This window comes from Mchenga conophoros, linkage group LG7 (assembly GCF_057382185.1).
Source record: "Mchenga conophoros isolate Kocher_MC1m ecotype Shallow Benthic linkage group LG7, M_conophoros_male_GT1.1, whole genome shotgun sequence".
Taxonomy (NCBI): Eukaryota; Metazoa; Chordata; class Actinopteri; order Cichliformes; family Cichlidae; genus Mchenga; species Mchenga conophoros.
In genome coordinates this window covers 56,395,687-56,422,864 of record NC_140532.1, presented here as the reverse complement: position 1 = coordinate 56,422,864, position 27,178 = coordinate 56,395,687, and the positions used below count along the sequence as shown (strand labels likewise).

At 39.2% G+C, this 27,178-nt stretch overlaps 1 protein-coding gene across 3 annotated transcripts in view; it reads right to left on the bottom strand.

Moving 5' to 3' along the window:
- The window catches only part of ttc28 (tetratricopeptide repeat domain 28), a 159,255-nt gene that overhangs the window by 12,154 nt on the left and 119,923 nt on the right, over positions 1 to 27,178 (bottom strand). For 2 of the 3 annotated variants that reach the window (XM_085280340.1, XM_085280341.1), the window contains exons 9-23: positions 19,769 to 19,965; positions 19,535 to 19,688; positions 19,280 to 19,451; positions 18,629 to 18,797; positions 18,366 to 18,526; positions 16,577 to 17,065; positions 15,114 to 15,306; positions 14,887 to 14,967; positions 14,491 to 14,743; positions 9,187 to 9,296; positions 6,241 to 6,370; positions 5,770 to 5,997; positions 3,306 to 3,480; positions 1,421 to 1,561; positions 105 to 249 (exon numbers count right to left, since the gene is read on the bottom strand). In XM_085280340.1, coding sequence (XP_085136466.1) covers positions 105 to 249; positions 1,421 to 1,561; positions 3,306 to 3,480; positions 5,770 to 5,997; positions 6,241 to 6,370; positions 9,187 to 9,296; positions 14,491 to 14,743; positions 14,887 to 14,967; positions 15,114 to 15,306; positions 16,577 to 17,065; positions 18,366 to 18,526; positions 18,629 to 18,797; positions 19,280 to 19,451; positions 19,535 to 19,688; positions 19,769 to 19,965 — 2,798 coding nt within the window. Of the gene's footprint in view, positions 1 to 104; positions 250 to 1,420; positions 1,562 to 3,305; positions 3,481 to 5,769; positions 5,998 to 6,240; positions 6,371 to 9,186; positions 9,297 to 14,490; positions 14,744 to 14,886; positions 14,968 to 15,113; positions 15,307 to 16,576; positions 17,066 to 18,365; positions 18,530 to 18,628; positions 18,798 to 19,279; positions 19,452 to 19,534; positions 19,689 to 19,768; positions 19,966 to 27,178 lie in introns of all 3 variants that reach the window. The other variant, XM_085280339.1, reaches the window with a different exon arrangement.

The window sequence follows — 27,178 nt, the reverse complement described above, 5'->3', positions numbered from 1 at the left end:
GGAGGGCAATCGTAACACACAGATTTGTGTGAAAAACCATAAAGAAGACAAATTCAAATCGTGAATTGAAATATAAGTCTTTCCTTGGAGACACACATACATACCCCTTCCATTGGCGCTATGAGCAAGTCATAAAGGGCCCGCAGAGGAGGTTTGCCAGTGTTACTTGGTCTGAAGAGGGGAGAAGATAAGCCGTCCTTTACTGGAGATACAGTGGTACTGTACAGACTCGTCATGCTCTGACAGCTTCTATTAGAGGCAGAAATACACAAGAAATGTAATACACTCCAACATATAGTTATCCTGTTTGAAAACAGCTATGAACCTATAATCATGATGATGTTATAGTCATGCAGCTCTATGAAGCTCTACTTAAGCACTGGTGATATTAACTGAATGGTAATGTTAGCTTGCTAACTTGCTCATCAGGATTTTGAGTAATGTGTTATAGTTTAACATTTCCTTTTTTGTCACAATGAACAGAAGTTTTGCAAATTCAAGTAACTATAAAAACATATTTGCAATGTTTTTGTTTCCCTTCAAGTTCCTATGCATACAGCTTCTTACAAGTTAAATGTATCTAATCCTATGAAGACCTTTGTATTATGACTGCAACTGCAATATTTTGTGCCCATATTTTGTATCATGATGATCTGTTTAGTTTCCAATTAGATCCGATTTTTCACTGCATGTTTCAAAATGTTTTAAATGTTTAAATTATTCGTTGTGTAGCAACACCTTGTAGAGTTTGTGTTATGTTTAAATGTAGTGGGAAAAAAAAGTTGTGAAAAATGGACTTCTCATAGTTGTAGATTTCTGTTTAAATACTGTATTATTGAGTTATTCTTGGTCATTTTGGACTTATGTCAGGTTCACTTCCTGTCGTTATCATTTGTCCCTTCTTAGTAATCGTCTGGGGTACTGACTTGATTCGAATTTGTCTTGCCTGTGTCCAGTTATCCAGCCAGCCTTCCCAATGTACAGTATACATGCACACCTCCTGTCCGTTAGTTCACACTTCATAGACTGTCCTGTTTTCTTTGGAGCCAAGTGATCCAGCAGTTTCTTGTGGTCCTTGTTTATGACCTTTTGCTATGATTCATGAACTTGGTTATTCTTTACCTGTTTTATTTTCCCCATTGCCTGTCTATCATTTGTTTTGGAATTAAAATTAGAACTTTGGGCTTTTTCTTTTTCTTGTTTTGCATTTTTGGTTAGCCACTAGTTAGCTTTTAGTTTGGCCAAATCTCTCAATGTAAGATAAATTGAAAAAAGCTTGTTGCTAATAATGTAGTAGAGGAGATGCAGTACCAACTCACTATGCAGTGAAGTTAAGTAAAGTCAGAGCTAAACCTAAAGTAGCACCCTCTGGACATATAGCCAATATACTCTCGCAGTTTACAAGAACTCTGAGTCAAACCTGTTGAAGAGATTATTTCTGGACACCATGTGGAGATAGCCTGTAGGGTCTGTGGCAGAGATGAGTTTTTTGTTCAGCTCCTCAAACTGCTGCTCCAACAGATCTCCAGCTTCACTCTCTGTCTCACTACTTGAGAAGACTCTGCAAAATGGCAATAGAGACAGTGATACATAATTGTTCTATTATACAGCCTTGTCTAAAGATTGCAACCAAAATGCTAGGTGCATGCATATATCTCTAACAGTGTCAACTCAAAAGCATAAGTATGGTCAAACATTCTGTTTACAAGCAGAAGCCAATCAAAAGAAGGCAGGCTTAAAAAGAGGGCGGTCTTAAAGGGAGAGAAGAAAGTAGTTTGTTTCAGACTGATGAATGAACTGACAATCTTAGGAAAATGTACAAAAGGAAGAAACAAGTAGTAATTAATTACTGGAGCAGTATGTGATAGAGCGATGACTTGGAATTAAAATAACTTTTTATGGAATCCTCTGGCTGTAGATTTTACACACTCAGGAAGGTAATAGCAGTTTCTGATACCTGGATACATACTAAAGGGCAGTAAAGTGCTACTAGTGGTTTGGAAAACATTTTTATGCTGTGTATCTGCAAAAACTTGTCATGCTTAGATGAGTGGGACTCATAATAAACCACACACAACAGCGTGAATCACCACAATATCAACACACACACACACACACACACACACACACACACACACACACACACACACACACACACACACACACACACACACACACACCAGAAGTAGTGAATCTGCTGGCTGCAGTGACTCCACTGCAGTGGTTTTCACAGTAAGTTGAGATGCAGTTTGTATGGGGGAACATTTGCTGGCACAACACATGGTAGTGATTTACAAAGTCATCCAGCTATGCCAACCAAGGCCTGAGAGTTGTGGGCAGTATAATTGAGAATAGAGAAAACTGGCAGGAGAGAGCAGGAAAAAAGGAAGACAGACACAAAGCATGCGTCTTCTCTATCATGTTTTGCTCACTTTTGTTTAAATGAGAGAAGGTTCACCTACAATCTATTCCAAAAGTTTGTACAGAACTTCATGGAAATCTTGGATTGCCCGATTAACTCTAAGCCTCAAATGTCAAACACATGGTAAGCCTACAAAAAAAGTCAATGTCTCCAAAGTCAGTCTGACTCTTTCTTTGTATAAAATGTAATTGGAGTCCATCAAGCTAATGTCAAGACAAATCATCCAAAGCCTCAAATATTAACCATGCTAGCCCCAGACAGAAAAGTCATATCTCTACAATAACTGAGATTTATCTTCTGTAGACAATGACATGTACCACATTACCATAGGGTGACTTAATAACAATGATCTTAAAAACAGTTCCACAGTTTAGCACACCAATGAAACAATTTTGACCAGATTAGAGGTTTTTCATTATTTTTTTTATGCCTGTGTTTTCTGGGCTGACAGTCTTTCTCTTGGATACTGCTAGACTCTGCCTGGAAGCCTATCCTTTCTTCAGATATGTAAAATGTACTATACACAGAGGGAAATACAGATTGAAAATGCATCTATAGTGATTAATAACATATTTACCATAGTTGTTAAGCTCAACACAACTGGTCAACCACGTAATTTTTCTTTGTATGTGTGCTAGTAGTCAGACAGGGATTTAAGACATGTCACAAAACTTTGAACATCAGCCTCGTGGAAAGGCTTAAACATATGCTCATGAGACCATGAAATATCTGCATTACGCTCCATTAACCTGTTTAATGGAATAAAGTTGTCACTGTCAGCTACAAAGTTATGTCAGCAGTATGAGGCATAAAGAAAATACTTCATTGAGTTAAAAGGTGCTGGTAACAATCATTCACTGGCATCTATCAAAGGTGGCACTACCTGTTATAATGACTATCCACTCCCAGAGCCTCTCTAGCATTGTGGATGTATTGCTCCAGAGAAAGGGAACCTCCAACAGCTCCTTCTCCACTTTGTGGGCTCCCACTACCATCCTTGAACTCAGACACCTCCAGTCCTGCTTCTCCAAGATACACCTCATTAAACTTCACGATACCTGTAACATTTCAGGAAAAACATAAGCAGGTTACAGCACTATGTGTGTGCCCATTTGTCAGCATGTGTGTGTGTGTGTGTGTGGCAGTATGTAGTGCAGACACTAAATGGTGCTTCCGTCGTTGTTTCTTAAGGGTCCCCTTAGAGGAAAAGCCATGCAGCCAAAGAGTGATCATCTTTGCAGTATAAATTTCCTCAAATGTCATATCTGATATATGTAGATATAAGTGACATTTCAGCCTGCAGGTAGCCCTGGAGGAAAGACTGCAAAAAGTGTTCACCCTTTGAAGAGAATTAGTGGTAAATGTCACCCTAGCATTACAAAGACCTTAAGGATGATCGTCTCAGTCAAGACCCTTTTTGGTTTTGTCTCACAGAACTTAAATGAATTCCCACTGAAGTCATGACAACATCACTACATCTCAGTATCCCATGCCACAGCAGTTATGACAACTCATAGTACAACACAGATAGTACAACTCTGTTTTTTTTATACCAAAGATATAATCCCTGCTTTTTTTTTTTTTTAACATTTATACATGCTCTTATGCCTTCCCATCCCATTGGAATGGGTGTAGGACGGGTGGTAGAGTGTGTGTGATAATTATAAAAGCTGCATGCATGCAGTGCTTTAAGTAATCAATAAGCCTTGAAAAGTGCATATAGATCCAGTCCATTACAGACTACTGTAGTCATATTACTTAAATGTTATTGATGACTAAACTGAAAAGTTCTTCAGGCCCATGGAAACATGAATCCCTTTCTACAACAGCTGTGTTAAGACCAATTCCAAATGATTTTGCAAACCTGAATTTCATACTTCTCATTAAAGCATTACTTAATCATGATTATTGACTTAATTGGAAGTGGACACCAGTATCAGTACATTTATAATTATGCACCTATTAATCCCTTTAAAAATATGGGACATTTTATTTACAACTATTTTAGAAAAAAAGCACAGAAATATCTGAACGTCTTTTCTCATCTCCAAAATCTCAGTAACGGAGGGACGGAACATGGTCCACTCTGACTCAGTGTCTCCAGCCTCACTTAGTGTGCTGTAAAAGTTCTGCTGGAGGTGGGAGTAGAAGATCTCACAGACCAGGGCCTCTGCCAGACACTCCCACTGCATCGTCACTACACATCTGGGGACATCAGGCCTGTCCAGCATCATCCCCATCACACGTGAGACCTGATCCAACTCAGTACCAAGTAGTGATCGCTTGAATGCTCTGATATTATCTTTACCCGAGTATCCAAGACATGTGGACAGAGATCTGATAATATAATTACGAAATCAATCATGAACTTGCATACTAGAGCATCCTGTGTTAAGTGTACTAATGGACACCATTATACTCAAACCAGGTGTTCAGGACAGACCAGTCCTTGGGTTACATTGAGTAGGCCATTTCTTTCAATGTACTCCAGTATAACAGTGGAGTCCCCAGCAGATACAGGGACTCTAAGGAAGCCAGGCACACTGAACTGTTGGAAGGTGCAAGAAAGAAACAATCCTATCCCCTAAGGAAAACCTGAGCGTACAGGCACCAAGCGACAAGTATGCAAATATACCCATTTCTTCTCACCATCTATCACTGAGGGTAGCCTCATGCATCAGCTTAGGCTACTTGAATCACAAAGTGCAGAGGATTAGTAAGGAGGTAGTGAGGGTAACTATGAAGAGGATGAAGAGTGGAAAGGGTTAGAGGCAGGATGGAGTGGCTGGAGATGTGTGTCAGGCAGAAAGAAAAGGTTTATAGGAGGATAGTGAGGCCTGCTATAATGTATGGCTTGCAGACAGTAGCACTTACAAAAAGACATGGGGCAGAGGTCAAGCTGACTAAATTTAAGATGTTAAGATTTTAACTGGTAGTGACCAGGATGGACAACATTACAAATGAGTACATCAGAGAGACAGCTCAGGTTGAGCAGTTTGGAGAGAGGGAAGGTTGGAATGGTTGGACATGTGAAGAGGAGGAATAGTGGATATATTGGATAAATGACTTTGAAGATGGAGCTGCCAGGAAGACCACAGAGGTAGATCACTGGAGAGGTTTAATATTGTCACGTAAGAGGTCTGAGTATAGAAGATGATGGTAGGAATAGGGTGAGATGGAGATAGCTAAAGGGAGCAGCCTCAGGCTCCTTCCCAACCAGAAAAGTGATGCTCCATGTTCCTAAAGGCAACTTTGTCAGCCTACGACTCTGAATCTGAATGAAAAAAGCATCTTCAGTAATTTTATAAAACCGATCAGCTTAAGTTTGTGTAAGCGTGGCAGTGAACCTGTGCCTGGAGATATTAGCCAGCTGTACAGAAAGCCTTCTGCCAGAGAATAGTAGAGAACCATGGCCCTCTGACTGTTGACTGTTTCCAGGATGTGTTCTATGGTGACCGGGATGTAAGGGTCAGTGCTCGCTGCTTGCTGACTTCCTTTCTGGCGTTCCACTAGGAGATCAGCAAAGGCACGTGTGCGCCCTCGCTCAGCTATAGCTAGTGCCTCATCGTGCCGGCCTGAAAGAATAGGAACATGTGGAGCTGTGAGTTAAAAAGGAGCAGATCTGAAAGAGCAGACTCTTTATTCTGGTAGCATTGATAAAGAAATACAACTATCAGACATTAGGTGATAATTTGTGCCTTATTAACAGAGACCAATGTATAAGATGCAAAAATGAGAACAGCTAACATACAAAGTGATGTACAGTAATTTATGCCACAAAGAAACAACACAACAGGTCAAGAGGCCAGTTCTGTCACCTAAGCTGACGAGGACTCTCTGGAGAGCCTGGTACGAACTGGTTTGCAGATCAAACAGGGAGAGCTTGTAATCCATACTGTGCTGCATCTCATGACGAATTGCCTCAAATAGCATAGATGCTTTGTATAACTGGAACAAATATCAAATAAACATACATTGCAATGAGTACCAATCCACAAATATACAAACCATCCATTGTTCCAGTGTTCAACTGGATTTAGACTGTGAAGACATTTTTATACTCTTCACACCTTTTAATGTGTCTCCATGGTTTGTTGTAAATCACCTGCATTTGTTATTCGTTAACAACTTTTGTATTTATTTTTTGTGTATTGTGTGATCTAAATGGCCAGGCTTTATTTCAAACCTGTTTGAGCATATAGGTACAGTGCTGGCCACTGGGTGGCAGTATATACGCACAGCAAGAGTTGGGAGTGTTTTGGCTCACTTTTCACCATGAAACGGAGAAGCAAAGTTATTATAATTGTGCATTTTCTAAAAGCTAAAAAAATATTTTCAGTTTTTGCTTTCATTTTATTTACAGCATAGTTCTTTAAAACAGTTTTAAATGAAGATTATGTTATGATATGTTTAATGTTTGTCATTATGTTAGTTTTAATACATTCAGAACCTTACAATAACAATACAGCAAGAAAAACAAATGACACACAGTCACAGATTGTATTCATAGGTAGTCCTATATTCAAAACATCACACAGATATATTCCATTTTGATAGAATGCATTTAGTTATGTTATATTTATCAATTTTTAATAATAAATTTTTTAACCTGTTACTGTTACAGACAGTAACTCTCTTCTCTTTTCCTTGTTGCTTAACTTGCAGTTCTAGTTATAGAAAGAAACTAAGAAATAAACATTAAATTGTTTAAAAAATTGTCTTTAGTGTTAAATGACAAAATCTGATTTGGCACCATTACCATGAAGAACTGAAGGCGGTGTTAGTTTTAAATTATATTAACTGTCATGGTTCCTGGTTGCTGGCCCAAGGTTTTTGCGTTTTCAGAATGTTTTGCGGTTTTCTTGTTTGGATTATCTTTCTATTATAGTTCAGTTCTCTTTCTCTTGGTCTTTAGGTTTATTTTGGGTTAAGATAAGACTTCTGTTTGAGTTCCATAAGCTTCTGTTTATGCTCTACTTTCCTAGTGCCTCTGAGTTTTATTTATTTTCCTAGTTAATGGTTTCTTGTTTAATTATGTTAATTCCCTTTCGTGTCCTAGTTTCATCTCTGTGTCTTGTTCTCAGTGTCTCCTGGAAGTCATTCTTCTCTCCCTCTTTAACGCTCTGTCTCTACAGTCGTGTCCCTGACAAAACCCTGACAGTTCTGTCAAGTTCATATATTTTAGTCTGGGTCTCAGTGTTTGTTACTTCCTGTTTCATTTAATAGTCCGTTATCCCATGTGCATAATGTTTAGTTTTGCCTCCCCCTCCTCATTAGTCAGATTCAGTTCAGCTGCGTTCCCATGTGTCTCCATTTCCCCTAATCAACAGCCTGTGTATTAATTGTATGTCTCCCCTTGTCTTTAGTCATGTTCTCCCTCAAGCTGTGTGCTCTGTGCGGTCCATGGTCTGGGTTGTCTGAGTGATGAAATAACCAAATTATAATCAAAAATGTCACTCACATATTCCATTTTGATAGAATGCATTTAGTTAGGTAGCATTCTCTTACTTCTAGCTGAGTATTTATACAAAGGGTCATTTATTTACTTCTTTAACCCATTACTGTGTGTACTCAGACTGTAACTCCCTCGCCCATTTTCCCTCTCTCCCTCAGATTTGTGTTATGTATTTTAAATTTCTTAAGTTCAGCAATAAAGCAGCCTTTTGAGTTTATGTCTTATCTTCAGAATCCCGTGTTTGTGTCCAAAACCTGCCTGCCGTACAGCAAACCTGACACTGACAGTCATTTAATATCTTTTAAAAGTTTATATAATAAAAACTATGCAAATTCAACAATAATACCAGGTATTAATAAGACATAGTAATGCAGTAGAGAAAATTATTATCTGTCATAGATCAAAACAGTCTTAAGCAGTATTCTACACTTCTACACTGGATTTCTCACTTATGCAAACAAAGCTGGGAAACAAAGAATAATGAGGAAAAACCAAAGCTCTCTGTTAGCCTGTTAGTTACTGTTAGGCATTAGTAAAACTTTTCTTTGAAGTGGCTCTAACGCTGGACTCTAACACTTGGTGAATAAACTCTCATATGATGTGAGAATGTAACTCAACTGTTTGTCTGAGGGAAAGCATGACTTTAAAAACACTCGTGGCTAACATTAGCTGGCATAATTTGGAGGCATAATGGCATAATGTGGAAGATATAATTGCACATTATTCTATGTATATTTATGAGTATGATATCCCTTTTTCTATTAAATAATCTAATAAAATCACCGGCTGTATCTTTAATTATTTATAGAACAAAAAGAGGGGTACACCCATTCACACTCACATTCACATATATGGCCAATTTAGAGTCACCAATCAATTTAATACATATGTCTTTGGGTTGTGGAAGGAAGCAAGTTCACCCAGAGAGAACCCACACGGGCACAAGGAAAACATGCAAACTCCACACAGAAAGGCACCAGCTACCTAGCAGGTTCAAACCAGTAACTTCATGCTGTGAGACAAGTAAGTTAATTTGTAAAATATGGTTCCTATTGCTCCCATATTGGTTTGAGTCTATAAAGACAGTATAGAAGGGTTTGCTTTATGGTTCATAAATTGTAATTGACAATTTGCTTTTTCAGTTGGATCTGCCCTGTGCTCATGGTGCCTATTTTCAGATGGCAAGGTAGAAAATGGTTCCTTGAGGTTTCACAAGATTTAACAATGTTTCTCTTAAATCTTAAATGCACACACACAAATTGCATCTTTGCAGTTGAGAACACATGCATAAATGCATACACATACACACCTGGTGCTGTGATTCCTCCAGGTTTCCACTGGCCCAAAGAGACAGGCCCAGGCGATGGCGTATCTTTGCTTCATCTTCTCTCCGACCTAACTGCTCAGCCAGACGCAGACCTAGGGAAACAGACAGCAGAAGAGATCAGACGCTAGTTCCAAGAGGCTGATACGAAAATCATCTCTTCCAAAGTCCTGGCACTTTGACGCTTGTGACAACTGTTGCTGTACTGAAGTGAATTCTTACTGACTCAGCCAGCAGCACTCACATTTGCCATTCCTTTTCTCCCACTGTTTCTTTTGTCTTTCTTAACCCTTGTTTTTTTATGCAGCTGATTCAAATTCAATTCAAAAGTCTTGAAACCTTCTCCTTCATCTCAGATATGTTTCATCTACTCCTGCTGCGAAGGCGCAGGCAGTCATAGCAAGTTGTATTTAGTTCTCATTAGGCTCTCAGATTGTGCAGAAGCTCATCAAATATCAAGTTTTCTTCACGCTTCTCTGCCTGTTTGTCTCTGTCTGGGCCAGTGATGGTCTGTGTGAGTATTGGTTGGGAAAGTTAATTGGAGACACACAAGTGATTTTTTTTTTTTACTCTGTCCTAACCTCAACTCTGAGCTGAAATTCTTTTTGCTTGTCGAGCTAATGATCAATTAAAATCCAGAGGATCTGTGAGCCAAGTGACAAAGCATGACTCTGTCTTAGAGGCTCGATGAAGCCTGGATGAGTTCATAAATTAACCCAGTCACTCATTTTAAGATCCATTACAATTAGACTGTATTTTAATTTTATCAGCCTTTTAATGTGCGCATGTCTTTTTAATAGGAAAGAGATCAAAATGGGATTATTTTCAACAAGGTTGATGAGACACAAATATGTGTTCCAAAGAGAAGTCTAGTTAGAGATGTAGTTAAATCAAACAGGATTATCGACAACAACCTGCCTGAAGGAAACCACACTCCAGGGTACACAGCTGAGCACTGATCCTGTATTAGCCTGTGTCAGACTCATAAATACCTTTCATGCTTCTTGAGGATTTCAAAAACACCTCGCAATGTTCTCAGTCTTAAACAACTCCGACTTTAAAGAAGATACTCACACGTAGATCAAAGTATGTGCTAAGAGCCAGAGCCTCCCTACATGGTCTCTGTACGACTGCAGGGGGAAAATGGTGACTAAGTTTTTGCTCGCTTTTCATCACAAGTTTGTGGATACATGTCAAAAATGTATAGTGCTTTTGAACACAGTGGAAAAGTTTAGATCAAAAATTCCTATCCTGCTGCTTTTGATTCAGATGTTGGTATCAAACAGTATGCTATATAACTGTTTCTTGTTGTTCTCAAAGCTTTGAAATTTAGTCTAGTGAACAGTGTTTCTGCACAAAAATTTCTCAATTGTTTTCTGTTCCTGGACACAAATGTAGAATGCTGGCATTATTTGGACTTTTGAGTTATGTTTTCACTTGCTGCTGGTTAGGTTAGGAAGCAAAACTACATATTTTTTTTGCTTGGTGGTAGACAGACTTGGTTAGGTTTAAGTAAGATTACGTGGATTAGCATTAGAGAAAAGAAAATTAATTGGTCAGGTTTAAACAATAGTCACACTTAGTTAAGGCCAGATAATAAAACTCCTGGCTTGGGCCTTTTTGTGTCCCGTTTATCAAACTATTAATAAGCACTTCAGCACTCACAATCATGTATTTATAATGTACTTAATATAAGATGGCAGTAAGAAAAAATTTCTATCTTTCTTTCCTCGCAGTTTGTGGTTGCAACCCACAAAAAAGACAGACCTAGTCCCTAATGAACACAGACAGCAACAATCATTAATACCCACACATTAACAAAAGTAAGTACTTGTTCATAAACATACCTCATTCAAGCATAAAAACGAGATTAACCAGTGTTGTGTCTACATATATGAGAAAAAAAAAGCCGTTGCTGCAAAACACACACAGTTAGTTCCAGTTTCATTAGTTGAATATATGAAAAAGTAAAATATAGCACAGTTTGACAGACATAAAATATTAATTTTGCATCAACAAGGTGATTCCCAAAGAGCTAATAGCCAAAAACCTGGTATGTTTTAGCATGGTGTCCACTGTGTGTTAAAAACTTTTGAGAAAACTGGACCTCGATGAACTATTGCTTTCGTAGGTCCTTCATTCCGGCAGCTGACTGTACAATGCTCACACAAGATAAATACCTGCTAAAATATATATGTGTATATTATCACTCTAACTGCAGTTTAATAGATAAAATAAAAAAATCTCTGTGACATCTCTTCTAGTGTATTTTACTGTATATGGCAACCAGTTGTACATGGTACAAATCACTCTTGTATAGTATCTTGGCTTTAAAAAAAATATTATTCTCATTGATTTTTCTGTTCCACTTTTTTCATCTATTCTTCCCGACCCTTTGCTTAACACACCAAGGGAGTTTCCCAAGTCTGGGATATAGGAAGTCTATCTTTGGTAGGATGCTAACTATCTAACTAGTTACCTAACTAGTTAGATAGTTAGCTAACTAACACCACCTGGGTCTGGGTGCAGTTCCCCCCTCCAGGGGCAAGGGTACCTAGACCCGGTTCGTAGAGTACGCTTGGGGAGTGTGATCGTGTGTACAGCGTCTCTTTATGTCTGTCTCCACGTTGGTTGAGTGTGGAGTTAAGTGCATATGAGAGCATGAGGGTGGGAATGGATGTTTGTGTCTGTGTGTGCCCGTATGTCTGTGTCTATATGTCAGGTTGGGTATCAGACGCCACCTCTCTGGGGACATCTCAGGCCCTCCAAGGTTTGGAGGCCTTTCTCCCCCCACCACTTCCCCTGCCAGTGGCGGACTCCCTCAGGTGTCGGTGCGTTGGTGGTTCTTTGTGTCTGGGGATGGGCGTCCGGGTACACACCGGCTCACTCCTTGGCGGCCGCTTATCGGGGCCTGGAGCCTGGGGCTCGCTCGGGCCACTTCAGAGGTGGGGTGCCCCCGGCCTCTCGGCCTGGGGCTCGGTCACTCAGGCACAGCTGGCTGCCGGCGGAGCTCACGGGCGCGTCACTGCAACTCCCCCTGGCTTCTGCTCGGTGGCTGCTGAGTGAGCCCTCATCTGGGACTCTCCTCAGCTCTTACTGGGACAGTGGCGCGGCTGCCCCTCTGTTGGTCTTCCTTGGTCTCTTGTGTTCTGGGGGCCTCTGGATGTCTGGAGTTTTGATCTCCTCCATACCTGCTTCATACCCTGGAGGACGGGGCTATGGCTCCCCACACTCCCTAGCAGATCGTTACATGGAGAAACCTTTGGAATGCAAGCATGCTGATCCACACAGGTATGCACACAGGTGTACACATGGGTGTTCACAGACGCGGACTACAGCTTTCTTGACTGCTGCCTCAAAGCACATTGTGCGCTGTCTATCTTGCGTGCTGCACAATATCGTTTATTATTTAGTATCTACTGATATCTACTGCTAGCTAGTTTATTGTGATGGTGCTGTTTTTTTTATTATGTTGCTCTTTGTTGTTTGCTTTCTCTTCTGTTTTTTTTCTCCATACAGGTGACCCAGGTGTTTTGTTTGTTTTTTTTGTTTTTTTTTCTTTCTTCCCCCCCTTCTCACCGTCTCTTCTCCCCTTTGGTTTTCTTTCTCTCCCTCTCTTTCTTTCATTCTTTCTCCCTGTCCTATCCCCCAGTCATGTCTGTCCCGTTTGTAGCAACTGAAAATAAAATAAATTCATAATTATAATAAAGGTCAATCAAATGGACCAATATGGCAAGGCCATGATGATCCACTTGGTAAAATAAATCCGCTTGGCATCTTTCTTGGCCTTAAGACAACAATTCTGATGGCTAAAGATCCAAACGGGACACAAAAAAAAAAAAAAAAAAAAAAAAAGGATGCTAACTATCAAGAGGCAATTCTTAAGGAAGGGAAATATGGAAAAAACTATCTCAAATTAGACAAGAACTGGACTGAAAATCAGTGTCAATTGGTCTGATAATAATAATAATGATCCCAATAATTCTGTCTCCTTAAAATATACACCCAAGACCACAAAAGATGGTTACACAGACCCCACAAATTTCCTTTAAATTAAAGTTTTACAACTCTGTAAAGACTACTGTTAGTATTAATGGAATATGTTAAACCCTATGATTGTAACTAGTTTTATCACTACCCTGCCTATCTAGCAAAGCAACAGAGCAATTAATCAATTAAGATTTGTCATCCACCAGAAAAGTGGGTAACTTAATTGGACTGAGCATTGGGGGCTGTGTCCATAGGCAGCAATTTTCGTGCTCCCAGGACCTATTTTCTTTATAAGTCCTATGACGTTTAGTAGTGACAGCTCTCTAAGTGTCCTCAGTGCATCACGTTTCTTCCCGTCACACTAGACTATCAGTTAAAAAATAGTTTTGGACAAATACCACACTTATCAATGTTACTTCTATATATTACCAACCAATGAAAATCACACCATCAGCCATTGTGGGAACACTAGAGAGTTATTTCTGAAAATCACCGGGTCCTTCCCACGCGTTGACCTCTTGAACGGCATGGGGGACGCCTCCCTCCCCCATGTGGTCAAGGGACGCTGGTGGGGCCTGCTCCACCTGCTTATGGTGTTCACTTTATGCTTTAAAAATCAAATATAGAAACCAATGGCTTACTTTACACTGTCCAAGAGGTCTTACATGGTCTGTTATTTACATGCAGTGCTGTGATATTTCCCCCTTAATTTTAAGCAGTTGTGCTTATTTAATCTTATAGAAAAGAGCAACTTGGGGTTACTGAAGACTTATTTTAGGTTATGTTGAAATCAACTATCATTTGCACATTTACACCTATTTCTAGTGGCCTCTAAACATATACAAGAGTGAAAGCATGTGCATGAAAGTGAGTGGAAAAAAAAGTGGGAAGCATAGGCGTTTCTGACTGACTGTGAGGACTAGGCCCTTAGAGTTATTTACATACAGAGTTATCTCTGCTCTCTATTTTAATTCATTTTCATTAATATTATTTTATATCTCTTAATAGAGGCAGTGCAACATCCAATAAAAGTTAAAATGTTAAACTATTTGAACATCAAACAAGCAATACTTGTCTGAAGTTATACTGTTATAAATAATACTTCTGGAAGCAAGAAAAATGGTATAATGGAGATATAATGACACTGATTGCTTGGGACAGCTGTGAATCAAAGCTGCCATGCCTCTATACCCAGTATCTTTGGATCCCAGGGGTTTGTTCTTTTTAAACTTTCATACATAAACACAGCAACTGCAATATCATCATGCTCACTATTAATTGTTGTAGCTAATGTCTTACCCTCCTGTAGATACATTACAGCCTGCGCGTAGTTTTGCAGTGCATGATGTGTCCTCCCCAGGCTTCCATAGGCCATAGTCTTTGCTATCAGGTCATTGGTCTGTGCTGCAACACTCAGGTGTTGCTCCTGGAAGACTACTGCCCGTTCGTACTTCCCTAGAGCTTCGTAGGTCAGTCCCAAGTTGCCATAGGCTCGACCCTGGCCCCTGACACATCCAGTCTGTTCTGCTATATCCAAAGCCCTTTGGTGCCACTACAGCAGGAAAAATTAGGTTGCTTAGAGGAGAGACTTGACAACTGATAAATTCTGTTTTCCCTGTTAATCAGTATAATTAAAGACATTTCATAACAAGGGGGGCTATCCTCTGCACATACAATGATGAATGTGATACAGACCTGTAGAGCTGTCTCGTTGTCTGCCATCAACTGATAGACACCTCCAAGTGCATTGCTTGCCTCTGCCTCCAGGGATTTATCCTGATAGTTCAAACAGAGTTTACCTCATTCTATGGGCATTATGTGTTTTTAATATATACCCCCCCTCCCCATATTAATTATCATATTCAGCAGGGCAAAACAAAATATGAAACAGAAACAAGAACATTTTGCTGGTGAAAACCTACCCCTGCTATGCGTGCAATGTTAAGCTGGTGCTCCAGACAAGAGAGGGCCTGCTCATAGTTGCCCAGCTGGCTATGTAAGGTGCCCAGCTCTCCATAAGCCTGAGCCTTACCTTCTCCTTCACCACCTAGCTCATGAGCTACTACCAACCTCTTCTCAAAACACACCAGTGCTTGCTGGAGACTACCCATGGACCTGAAGTAGGAGAGGGAGGAGAACAAAAAGGGGAGGAAAAAGACCTGGTATGATAATGCATTTTTTTTCTGCACTTTGCTTGTTCTTGAAAGCAGGCCTCCTGTTTTTGTTGTTTCTGCAACATTTAAAGAAAAGAAGACAAACTGGTCCATATTAACAAAACATTTTTCTCTTTATATCTACTCAGAGAAAAACTCAGAGAAAGAAAGTCTACGAAGGTTTGTTATAAATCTGTACTCTACATTACCATTTCATTCACACTCAAGACAGCAGGAGCAACAGCTGGATAAAGTAAACCCAACGGTAAGCCTTGTTCTTCTGTCAGTGAGCATTACTTATGTTGTATCATATGAGAGTTGCCCACCGTGGGATATGTGTCTGAAAAAAGGCTTTTTGCTTTTAATACGCTGCAGAGTTCTGACTGTATTTATTCTTATTATGACTCTAATTAAAATGTGTATAAAATGCTTGTGGCAAGAAATGCTCATTTAAAACTCTTGCATGAATGCTATTCTGTATTAGAAAGGTGTATCCTAACTAATAGGATAGAACATAAATGAACACAACATACATTTTTACGCTGATGTAAACAGAAGTCTGCAGCACTGTAGGTTTGAATTTATCTCTACATTTAGTGGGAAATCCAGGGAGACTTCAAAACCCTGAAAAATTTCCTAATTTTATTTATCCTCTTACTAGAGTTAGCTGAGAAGGAAAGAAGGAAGAGAAGCAGTTGGTCTATGGAGAATCATTTTAAAATTTAAAAGCAAATTTTATTTCAGTAATAGAAACAAAAAAAAAAAAAAACAAGACAGGAAATTATAAAATTAAGTTCTGAAATGAATTGATAGTGATATTTAAATTAAACACACTATAGATTATTTCAGCCTTGCTCATTTCAAATGAATTTGGCCAATTAGGATTTATGGGTCATGGCAGACTTAGACTCTCCACCTCCTCATGAGCCCCCTCATACAACACTGTGTATCAGGACAGCAAGTGCAATCTCCTTGTACGTTTCTAGAAACAGAATTTTTATTTAAATCACATATAATGCTTTTTTATTTCTGACTGGAACAGTGCAAGCATCAGTAACAGGAAGATACAGCAAGAAAAGAAGAGCTGGTTTGGAGGTGGTTTGCAAAGTGGCTTGCAGATGCACAGTACCCTAATAGTGTGCCCTGTATTAAATTTATCAAATGCATGTATAGAAGGGTATCGTCTGAGCCATAACCTCTTATGTTCTCAATTTGATTTTAGTTTCACCTACCTGTGCGCATTGCCAAGTCCTCTGTAGGCTTTCTCTTGGTCCTGGACATGATTGAGACTCTGACCCACTGCCAGATACTTCTCATAATACTGTATAGCCTCCTCATAATCTCCCAAAACATCATAGCAGTCTGCCAGGTTCCCATAGGCCCTGCCTCTGTCTAGCATGCTCTCAGTTCCACTTAGCTGCTGCAGCATGGCCAGCTGCTGCTCAAAATAACCAATAGCTTCCTCAAACAATCCCATGTTTATCTTGGTGATGCCCATGTTTCCATGGACCTGTGCCTCCAAACGGGCATCCCTGAGCCCCTGTGCCAGGCCCAGCTGGGTCTCATAACACTGGAAAGTTGTAGCATAGTCTCCCAAGGCCATATGAACAGCTGCTAGGTGGCCAAGAGCACGGCACTCCCCCTGCTGATCACCTAGATCCTTTCGGATGGTCAACTCCTGGCTGTGGAACGACAAGGCCGTATCCAGCTGGCGGAGAAGCCTAGGTGGGAAAAAGTGCAAGAACACTGAATTAAGATGAATCAAGGGAACTAGAGCAAGTCACACATTAGTTATAGCCAACACCTGGTGTCCTTTGTATAGTATGATATTTCATGTGGTTTATTATTTTTAGAGCCAGTCTGTTGCAAAGGATGGATGCTTATATGTTACTTCTCTTTGTTAATAACTTAATAATAAGTTAATACTAAAAGATATGCTTTATTGAAAGATACAGTTTAAATTAATAATTAGTTTTCCAGCTGTGCCCAGTATGCAAAAAGGTACTGTTTTTGGGAAGGACAGAGGAAACTATTGTGGATAAAAGATTTCTTGGAGTACCAAGCTTAACCAACTCTGGGAAAACTGAGGTTTTAATTAGTAAGCTGCACCTTGAACTGTAAGTTTAAATTAACTACTATTCATAGGAATTTGTGGAAAGCACAGAACACTTCTATTAACTGCTGAGAATTGGCACAGAATCTCTTATCAGTTTGCTGAGACTTTTTAAACTCACATGTTTTTGGAAACAGGCTTTTTCTTTGTAACTCCAAAGTAAATAGCAGGCATTACAAAGAAAATGGTCTACAAGCAAGTGGCTTTATAAAGGTAAATAAATACATTCTCAAACCGATGTCCCTTTTGCCTCCATAAACTCAGCTGAGCTTTCCCCAATATATTAATTATTCATATTTGATTATAGTTTAGCCCATATGGAAAAGAAATAGTAAAAACTTATATGTGATTACTCATGAAAGTGGCCACTTTCATGAGTAAATCATATAAGGCTTACGTGATTTACTCATGAAAGTGGCCACTTTCTCATTACTTTCATAGATTGTTTTAGTAAGTATCCAAAACATACAAGTTTCATTATATAATTTTTCAAGGGATCTTATATCCGTTTTCACTCTTATATGCTTTTCATACAAGTTTCACACAAGACAGATACAAAATTTATAAGATTTATATATATCTTTTCCATATGGGAGCAGATAAAATGATCATAACACAACAATATTTAACATCATTTGAAAAGTACATAGTAATAATATTGTGCAGATTTTTGTTTCTTTTATGTAAGCATTAATTAGCAGCTAAATTTCTGCTTTTGTGAAGCACAATCTCTGCAGCTTGATCTGGTAAGTTAATATTTTAGCTCTACAAACTTTCGACTGCCTCCAATAAACAGGAATGGCTATATTACTAAACTTAGGTTTTAAAACAATACAACACATTCATTTGTTCATTTTTTACATGCACTGTTTGTGTGTGGTTAAAACACTGGTTAACCAGTTTATCACCTGTGAACTGAACCAAGTGCTGAATAGGCATCAGCCTCCATCTTCTGATCGTTGACCTTCTGAGCCAAGGTTAATTGCTGCTGGTAGAACTTCACAGCTCCTGGAAAATCACCCCGGCACACGCACACATCACCGAGATTCCCAAAGGCCCTGAAAACTGCCTGCTGACAAATATAATCACACAGATACTGATTAACAACCTCTTTTTGTGCAAAAGACAGAATTTCAAGGTTTATGAAATGAAAACATAATTAACAGGTGACCTGTGTGTTGTCCAGGGCTTGTGCTAAAGAAAGCAGATATCTCTGACATTCCTCTGCTTTGTTGTACTCCCCCAGTGCTTTGTGGGCCAGACCAAGGTTGCAGTAGGCTTTTGCCTGTGCTAATTTGTCCTGGAGATCCTTAGCCAGGGCCAAATCCTGTTCATAATACCTGGAAAATTTTAAACTTTTGTTTTTTATCGTGCATCTTGTTTCGATGTAATATAAAAGCACAAATCCTTAAAATGAGAAATTAAAGTCTCATTAACATCCATCCATCCATCCGTCCATCCACTTTCTGCTGCTGGGCCTGGTTGCGGGGGTTGTAGCCTAAGAAGAGAAGCCCAGACCTCTCTCTCCCCAGCTACCTCCTCCAGCTCATCTGAGGAACATGGGAGCTTTCCAGGCTAGAGATGTAGCCCCAGGGCCTTCTCCTGGTAAGACATGCCTGAAAACCTTGGCCAGGAAGCATCCTGAAGGCATTCAAGTCAGATGCCCAAATCTCCTCAGCTGGCTCCTTTCGATGTGGAGGAGTAGTGGATGGATGGATGAATGTATGTATGGAAAACACAACACATGTTTTTCGACATAAGGCCAACGGGGTCATTTTCATTATATGAAGTTCAGTTTTGTAAGATTTATTTAGTCTCTGACCTGACAGCATCTCTGTACTGTCCAAGACAGTAGTGAGCATAACCCAGGTTATGGCAAACTTTGCCTTCTGCTTCGAGGTCCTGCAAACCTGGCGCCAAAACCAGGTACTGTTGGTAGTAGGGCAAGGCCTGAGCATATTCACCTCTCCAGCTGTGAAAGTTACCCAAGTTTGCTGCAAAAGAAAATAACGGTGAGCAATATTTTTCATGTTTCATTTAACTCAACTCAAGTGCATTTATCTCTTGACAGGTTTACCTAAGGCTCTTGCTTCACTTTGAGTGTCTCGCATCTCTCGTGCAATGGTCAGGTGGTGCAGGTAGTGCTGGAGAGCTCGGTCGTGAGCACCCAGCGCTTGGTAGGCCACAGCAAGGTTACCGTGCGTGGATGCCTGAGATGGACGATCGTTCACCTGATAACACAAAGACACATCGTGATTCTGCTTTCCACACAATCGTCCACATGTTTTTTGAAAAGGGTCATAAAATTTACCTCCAGAGAGATTTGCAGCTCTTGTCTGTGGTACTGGACTGCTTGGTCGTACATGCCAAGCGCATGGTAGGCATTGCCCATGTTGCCATAGGCCCTCCCCTGGGCAGCGTAATCACAAAGTTCTTGGACGAAGGACAGGTGGGCTTTGTGGAACTTTAGCGCAGTGTCATACTCTCCCTTCATCTGGTGTATGATGCCTGTGATAGGAGATGAGAGGAGGCAAAAACACAAACTATTGAACTAACAAGGAAACCATTAAGATGCAGGTAAACTCCAAGTTTAATCTCTTTTAGCATACAACATTTGAACGTTCTTGTGATTGGTCATGTTCTCAACTTTAGTCACAACACTAATCCTAACCATATGTTTTAGCAAGTGGCATGGACAAAAACATTTCAATAGGACAAACAAAGTCTATGCAAAGCGCCCAGGTAATACATCTAATCTAGGAAGTCTTGTAGCATGCCAACTACAAGCTGTATCAGGTAATGCTCGTATTAAAATAAAGCTAGTTCATTTCAATTTCTGGCCTCTGGCTGGCAAGTCCATCCTAATGATTGATTTTCCAAGAATTATCTTAATTTTATGTTTCTAACTTGTTTCATTTAAAACAGCACAATACCTAGCCCCATCATTTAAACTCCTCCAAATGTCCATTTCAAGAGGAATGGACTTTGTATACAAAAATGGTCACCACGGCAAAAAGCTGTAATGTTGAAGTGGTCAGACAACTCTTTGATAATTCCAGTTCCAATAAAATCAATATTTAGGTGTGTTAGTTAAAATGATTATTTCCTTTGTCACCAAACCACAAAGACTGGAGGCAACGTTTTTTTAAGAAGAACAAAAATGACATATTCTGAAAGCATACAGTTATTGTTGATCACCCACATCTCGGAGGATCAAGGTCATAAAACCCAGAAAAATCTTCCATGGACATAGGGGAATTTTAAAGTCCAGGCTCAAGGAAGTCAGACAAGTGAAGTTTAAGTCCTCAGTTTTGTGATTTTTTTGGTCTCCAAGTCTCAAGTCTCCACAGCTCTGTAGAATGGTTTATCCAGCGCTGTTTGGATTTGTAGGATTCATCAAACAGCAATTACTGCACATGTAGGGAGCATGATGAACAGAGTAAATTCCCAAAATGACATTAGGAGTTATAAATATGCAGCATCTGTATGGTGGTGAATATAAATGCCCACATGGTTTCTTGAACTGTAAAAAATCCTTTTTGAGCAGAGTGGTGAATAATTAAAAAGCTACAGTGGGAAATTCAACAAATCTAATAATATCTGCTGCTGTGTCTCTTCAAACTTTAGTATAACATATGCAGAAATCAGTCTCTCTGTCCAGGGAAAAAGAACTGGGAAAACTTAAGTCCCAGTCGCCTTCCCAACTTCTTCTGTCATGATGTGTCTTTGCTGTCAACAACCCAGTTTATGGAGCCAGAACAGACAAAAGTTGGGAGAGAGAATAGTTAAGGAAGAAACTTGGGGCACAAGAGAGGAGAATGAAAATTTACATTTTATGCTAGTTATTTCCTGTACTCCAAAATATAGTACTTGTCACCCTCCTGCATTTAACTGACAACTGTGCACACTGGTTATTTGCAATTTAAAATGTACCTACTTTGCTTTTTTCTTCATTTTCTGTGATACACTCTGCTACAGTGCTGGATACTCAAACTGTGGATATGGCCACATATTGCAAATAATGAGATCAGTGTATCTATAACTAATTCTTTTGAGCCATGTTTTGAACAGTTTTTTTCTATTCTGCATGATATAAGAGTGAAAATCCAGGCTCTCTGGTTGGAATCACAGCCAAAGAGCCTGGATCATACAGAATCCCTGCCCACTTGCTGTTCATGTTTTTATTTATGAGGAGCAGCCAGTCAAAAGAACGTTGGCTAAAAAGGAGGTGCAAGGGAACTGAAATGGCTTGTTTTACACAATGGGTGAACTTGGGGTTGCACTAAAGCCCAGTATAAGATTAATAATGGTAATTTTGTAAACATGGAATTAGGGATGGGTATCGAAAACCGGTTCTTGTTGAGAACCGGTTCCCACTGTTTCAATTCCTTGGAATTGTTTGTCATTTTTGCAAACGATTCCCTTATCAATTCCAGTCGCCCCAAATGATGTCACCACGTTGCGGAGCGTCATTAACCTGGCAGGAAACATGGCGGCTCAAACGCTCAAAAGTTTGGTTATACTTTACGAGAACGGATGACAACAGGGCAACTTGCAATACTTGCAAAGTAGATATTTCATTTAAGGGAGGAAACACCACGAATATGCAAAAGACACGCGATGACCTTAAATAAATGTTGTGTTTTTAATTCCGCTCCGGACTCGTGAATCTCAACCCAGCAGCAGCGGTAACGTTTGCCCGTTAATGCGGCAGGTAAATAATCAACTAACAGTGCATATTATGTTAGCGCGATCTGCCTTATTACAAAACCTGCCATTACTGTGCATTTAGGTGACCATGATGAGAGAGACAGACGGAGTCTGGTTGGCTCAGATGCTGGCAGTTCTCGCTGCAGTCTACCGGTAGCGTCTCCTTTCAGGCCAGGATAGACGAATGTCACCGAGCAGTGACTGAGTTTGTGGTAAAAGGCTTGCACCCATTTCCCACAGCAGATGCCCGATTTTCGGTAAGTGAATGTGTTTAATTGTAGGCAGGGACATTACTGGATATTCTTGTGTAATTGCTACAGAATAATTTATGTTATACTTTGTTATTGCTACAGAAGAATATTTATCTTATTATTTTACATTTACAATTTTTTTTCCCGGGAACCCTGTGACACCCCCATTGAAGAGCCGTAGGCTGTGGATCTAAGCTCTAAGCTATTCGACCTTAGTGTTCTCCTTTTTTTTAAAAGAATCAATAAGAGAATCGATTAAGAATCGAATCGTTAAACAGAATTGAAAATGGAATCGGAATCGTGAAAATCTTATCAATACCCATCCCTACATGGAATACTACTTTAGAGTCCAATAATAAAAACAAATGAGCAGAGTAGAAAATGAGCACATGAGTTCCTCTGTAAGACTTTATTCCAAACATTGCACAAATCTAAATCTTACCATATTTCATTGGCATATTTTTGCTTTGGCATATAAAAACCATGCACATTGTACATTGAGCTCTACCTTCATCAGTAAAGTCCTGCTTAAAGTTGAATGCAGACGTGAAACCTACAATTGCTCACAATGAAAGTCAATGCAATGACTTTTCCTTGAATGATTTATGTTATTCTTTCCATCACAGCAAGCACATTTCAATCAAGATTCAACACAAAAGACACACACACATAGAACAGCTGTAATCTTCCCTCTTAATGCTATATAGTGTGATTTATATGCAGGGGTGTGCACCAGATAAGAAGTTGCAACGCGCATTTGCGTACATATAAAAGGCACTGTTTTTGTCCGCTAGAGTGGGATGTTCACGGCATATTCTGCACCACATCTCTGTGCGTTCATCATTTGTTTGAAGCCAGCTCAACTCCTGCAACCACTTTTCTGAGAATACGCGCTTCTTTTGTGGTTTGGACTCCTTTGGACATTTCTTTGGAGGTGGAAGAACACCAGAGTAATTGCTTAAAGGAGCTTGCTTCTTCGACATCTTTAAGAGTTCTAAACAAATGTCTGTCCTCCTCCAGAAAATCTTATGTACGCAAACATGCGTTGCAACTTCTTATCTGGTGCACGTCTTTTATTTTGACAGCGAATGTGCACCTGCGGACCACTTATATGCACCCCTGTTTATATGTATGCCAAAAGCCTGATTGTAAGGAGATTGAAAGAAAAAAATTATAATTATGCCTTCCCTATAGTGGCATATTAGTACAAAGTAGAATAACCCCCCCCCCCCAGGTTAAGGTAAGATTAGAAGTAAGGTTACATTCAAAGTGAAAGCTGGCTGTTAACATTTCCATTACAGCCCAAATCTGACAATTTTTCTTCTTCTTTTTTTAAACAATTGGTCTTTGAAGAGGTCCACAAGTAAACTCGCCATGTTCTTATAATATATGTTGTGTTATAGTCTCTATTTTGACTTATACAGATATCGTTTCTTGTATTCATTGTATTCTTGTGTTTCTTTTTAATTTGTGTTTCTGTGTTTTGTATGTGTGTAGGTGCCCTTCCTTGTTTCTACTTTATTTTATTTTGGTAAATGCTCTTCTGTGTGTGTCACCTGGGCCTTAACTTCCTGTCTTTGTTCTCATATCTCAATAACACATTACTGTCATGGTCTGTGTGCGGCAGGCAGGAAAGTAGGACCTAAATGCAGACTTGTGGATGTGAAAATTAAACTCAAAGACCTCAGCTTTATTGCTGACATAAGTCAAAACAGAAACTAAACTGGGAAGGCTAGAAACTGAGCCTGAAACAGAACACACAGGCAAGTATGAGGGACGATGCAACGACAAACAGGAACACACGCAGATACTAAATACAGAAGGAACTGGGCAAAGGGCAAACACCTGGGAGACACAGCTGACACTAAGTACGAAGACGAGATTGGGAGGAAGCAAAACAGAATACATTGTCCTTCAAAGTAAAACAGGAAACAGACTGGGCACAGAACTAAACCTATACTAAACACGAGGACACCGGAACAAAATTAGAATACAAAAACAAAAATCAGAACACTAGAAGTCATATACAACGAAGAAATCATAGAATAACAATAATAATACACAAAACACTGGGTCACTGACCAAGGACCTTGACAATTACTCTGATAATGCCTCAGATTGGTGTAGGCGATCTATTTTGTGTGGAAAAATAGTCAGATCTTTATCTCAGATCCTGAAGCAGAGAGCCTTAGTTAATAAAGTTAAAAACCACCACCATGATACCTGTCACTGTATCTATGGCATTTTATTTTTATCACACCAGCTCACGCAAAGAAAGCCTAACAGTGTCGAACTTGCTTAGTAGTAGCATTGGCATATCAAACCACAATACAGGGAAATACAGATTCCATATTCTAGTGAATTTGGTCAACTAAAACAATAACTTTTGTTAACTGGTTTTCTGCCATTATACCAGTTGAAGAAGGTAAAGTCATGGTTGCAAGTGTTCAAATGCAAGCTAGAGTGAGAATAAAGGTGTGGAGTTTTGGGGTGGAGATTCGTGGGCCAAAGTCAAGTTCTGTTTCAAGATTTACATGTACATGTTCTACAAGACAGAGGGTACAGCTAGCACAATTCTAGAAAATGGGCAATAAACGTTGTAAAATGAATTAAACTGTTCAAACATGACCCTGTTTTATTATACATAATGCATGTTAATGCATTAATACAATAATGCAAAACTTTTTACCTACATTCATCCTGTGATTCCCTTCATTAAACTGTTTGAGTAACCTGAATTTTTCACACAGAAATCCTAATAATGCCATCCATAGGAAGTCTTCTATTTCCAAAGACAATAATTACACTGCGCCAGAATAATTTATAACTGCTCTGAGAAATGTTGAAATGAGGCCTTATATAAAATCTGCTTTTTCTACAATAAAGTCACATTGGGAAAACAGATGAGAAGGGGTTATAAGTGGGGAGGAAGGGATACGGAGGGGTATCCAGACACCAGATGGAGGAAGTCACATGTGGTCTTCATGTCAGACTGTGTAATGAGAGAGATGACTGGGGTCTGATCCACCGAGTGTAAACTGTGAGCCATCCTTCCCAACTCCTTGGCTCATGTCCACCTCTATCTCTACATTTCTTACTGTAAACACTTTTCAAATGTGTGACTTTAACAGTCCAAAATCAAGATTTACAGATTGTGTTAAAAATATTGACTGACTAAATCATCATTTAAAAAAAAGATTCACATCCTTGATAGGGGTGCAGGCAGGGTTCCTAAAAACAACAACAACAAAAACCCACCTTTTAAAATAGCTCTCTCCTCCTCTATTCTAAGCCTCTTGAGTTTTAGCTGCTAATATGGAACCCCCACTCTTCCATGTGGAAGTCCACAGCCTAACTTGCATCCTTGCAGTTAATTTCAATCTTAAATACAACAAAAGCAGCAGATCACCTGTAAGTAGGATTTATTTCTGAATCTAACAGGGGACGTAACAGAGACAGAGTTTGAAGAAACTGGAGTGACATTTTCTGTGCATGACGTTACACTTCTCATAAGACAGATGCTTTCACTTTAAGCTGATTTCATATCTATAATTCACAAATCCAAAGGTTACAGAGTCATACTCTTTCTATGACTGCCAAAGTCCCTGGTTTTGGTTTAAAAGTTGCTTGGGAGTTTTTGGATTCACATTTATGGAGTTTTGGCTACCAGTTTAGATTGCCTTAACATTCTATTGTTAGTTTTGTTTTCATGGTTTGCATTAAATTTCAGTTAATATTTTAAGTTTATTTCTTGCATATTTAGATCCAAAAGTGATTCCATAATGTTTCTTCATTTTGTTCTTTGTTAATTTGTGGACTTTCCCAGTCTGAATAAAAGACATACTTTGTTATTTCTGGATCTGATTCCTTTACTCTGCAAGCCCCAACAATGACGTCCTGACTTTGAAATCATGCAGTGCCAAGAGTATCAAAAAACTGCCAGAAATGGAGCATTCAGTGCAGTCGGAAGTCTGAGTTCTTTTTATATATTTATTTATTTATTTATTTATTTATTATTAACAGGGATTCCTGGTACACTCACTGAACCCAATACTTATATAACATATTCAATATGCTACATATAAAATAAATGAACTACTACTTCAATACTTCTTTTGTCATATTAAGTGTAAGGGAAAGCATAGTGGGCCCCCTTTAAGCATGGTGCTATAAAATTCAGATTTTCTTAGTATTTATTATACCTTCTGACACATAATTATAATTTATTATTATTATAATTATAAAAATATAATTAACAGTTTTCATGAGTTTTAATTCAAATAATTTTTCTCATATCAATCATCTTTTGCAAATTCTTGTTCTCTGTTTATCCTAAACAAAAACATATATGGGGGGGTAATGGTTAAAAAAAGGTCTGGTTATGACTTGGAGAACTTGCTGATGCCACAATTTTAAATGACATACAGTGCATTGTAAGTAAAGGTCACGTCTTGGCATTTGGTCGTAAAGAATAGTGTTTAAACCAATCCAAAGACTAGAAATGTCATAAGTGGGTTTAGATTCTGAAGCTCAAATCCATACATTGACTTAACCATGGATGTGACGCATTTGAGTTTACTCCGTTTGCTTCTACAGTCTCTACACAATACAATGAGAAGAACTGCAACTATTAAAAAAAGCATTTGAAATCTAAATTCAATACTTCATCGGCACCTCATCTTCATCTCTGATATCTCATCAGCACCATCATCATGACTCAGAAAGGTAATCAGTGGTGATTTAGCTTATAGCACTCAAAT